The sequence below is a fragment of the Penaeus monodon genome, chromosome 25 (genome assembly GCF_015228065.2).
Source record: "Penaeus monodon isolate SGIC_2016 chromosome 25, NSTDA_Pmon_1, whole genome shotgun sequence".
Classification (NCBI taxonomy): Eukaryota; Metazoa; Arthropoda; class Malacostraca; order Decapoda; family Penaeidae; genus Penaeus; species Penaeus monodon.
Genome location: NC_051410.1, coordinates 3,090,267 through 3,090,929, shown reverse-complemented (window position 1 = coordinate 3,090,929; position 663 = coordinate 3,090,267). Strand labels below are relative to the sequence as shown.

The 663-nt window shown below is 42.1% G+C and overlaps 1 protein-coding gene across 1 annotated transcript in view; it reads right to left on the bottom strand.

Moving 5' to 3' along the window:
- Positions 1 to 663, bottom strand: part of LOC119589487 (protein dispatched-like) — a gene marked incomplete at its 5' end in the record, with an annotated part of 109,307 nt that overhangs the window by 8,275 nt on the left and 100,369 nt on the right. Inside the window, 1 exon segment of the mRNA XM_037938087.1 lies at positions 362 to 585. Coding sequence (XP_037794015.1) covers positions 362 to 585 — 224 coding nt within the window.

Sequence of the window (663 nt, the reverse complement as noted above, 5' to 3'; positions counted from 1 at the left end):
TTACTTTAAGTCCCCTTCTCCTCCTAACCTCTCCCCTCAAATAGTTGTATAAATAATAAATGTGCAAGAGACTTTGGACATAAAAGAGGCCAAAATATTTCAAGTCTACACTAGTGTCTAATTTTGTGTTTGTGTGCATGTACGTGTATGATCATGCCTGTGTATGTGCCTCTGAGTGTGAATATTTGGTTTCCAATACATGAATGAGAAAGAACAAGTGTGCAAAAGCAAAAATGCATGTGTGCATTTGTGTGTACTCATCATCAAAACCATCCAAAAACAATATAATCTCTTCCAGACAGCACATTTCAGTCAATGGTTCACTTTCCCTAACAGACATTAAGCTTAATTAAGACCCTACTGTAATTTCCCTGCAAGATGAGCGCTTGGAGAGGAGAGCCACGTAGTTGGGGAGGGACCAAGAAGGACAGCAGCGGCCAATGGATGAAGTCTCACAGATGGGCCCAAAATCCACTGGGGAACGCAACCGCTCATCCAGCTCGCATATAGCATGCAGGTGCCTCAGCGTGAGTAAAGAGTCCATCGGCACTGTGCTCTTTACCACGACATGGCCGTACTCTGGTACTGTGAGAGATCAATAAAACAGGATTTAGTGAAACGTGACACTGATTTTCAGTTAAAATCTTGATCTTGTTTTTGTTT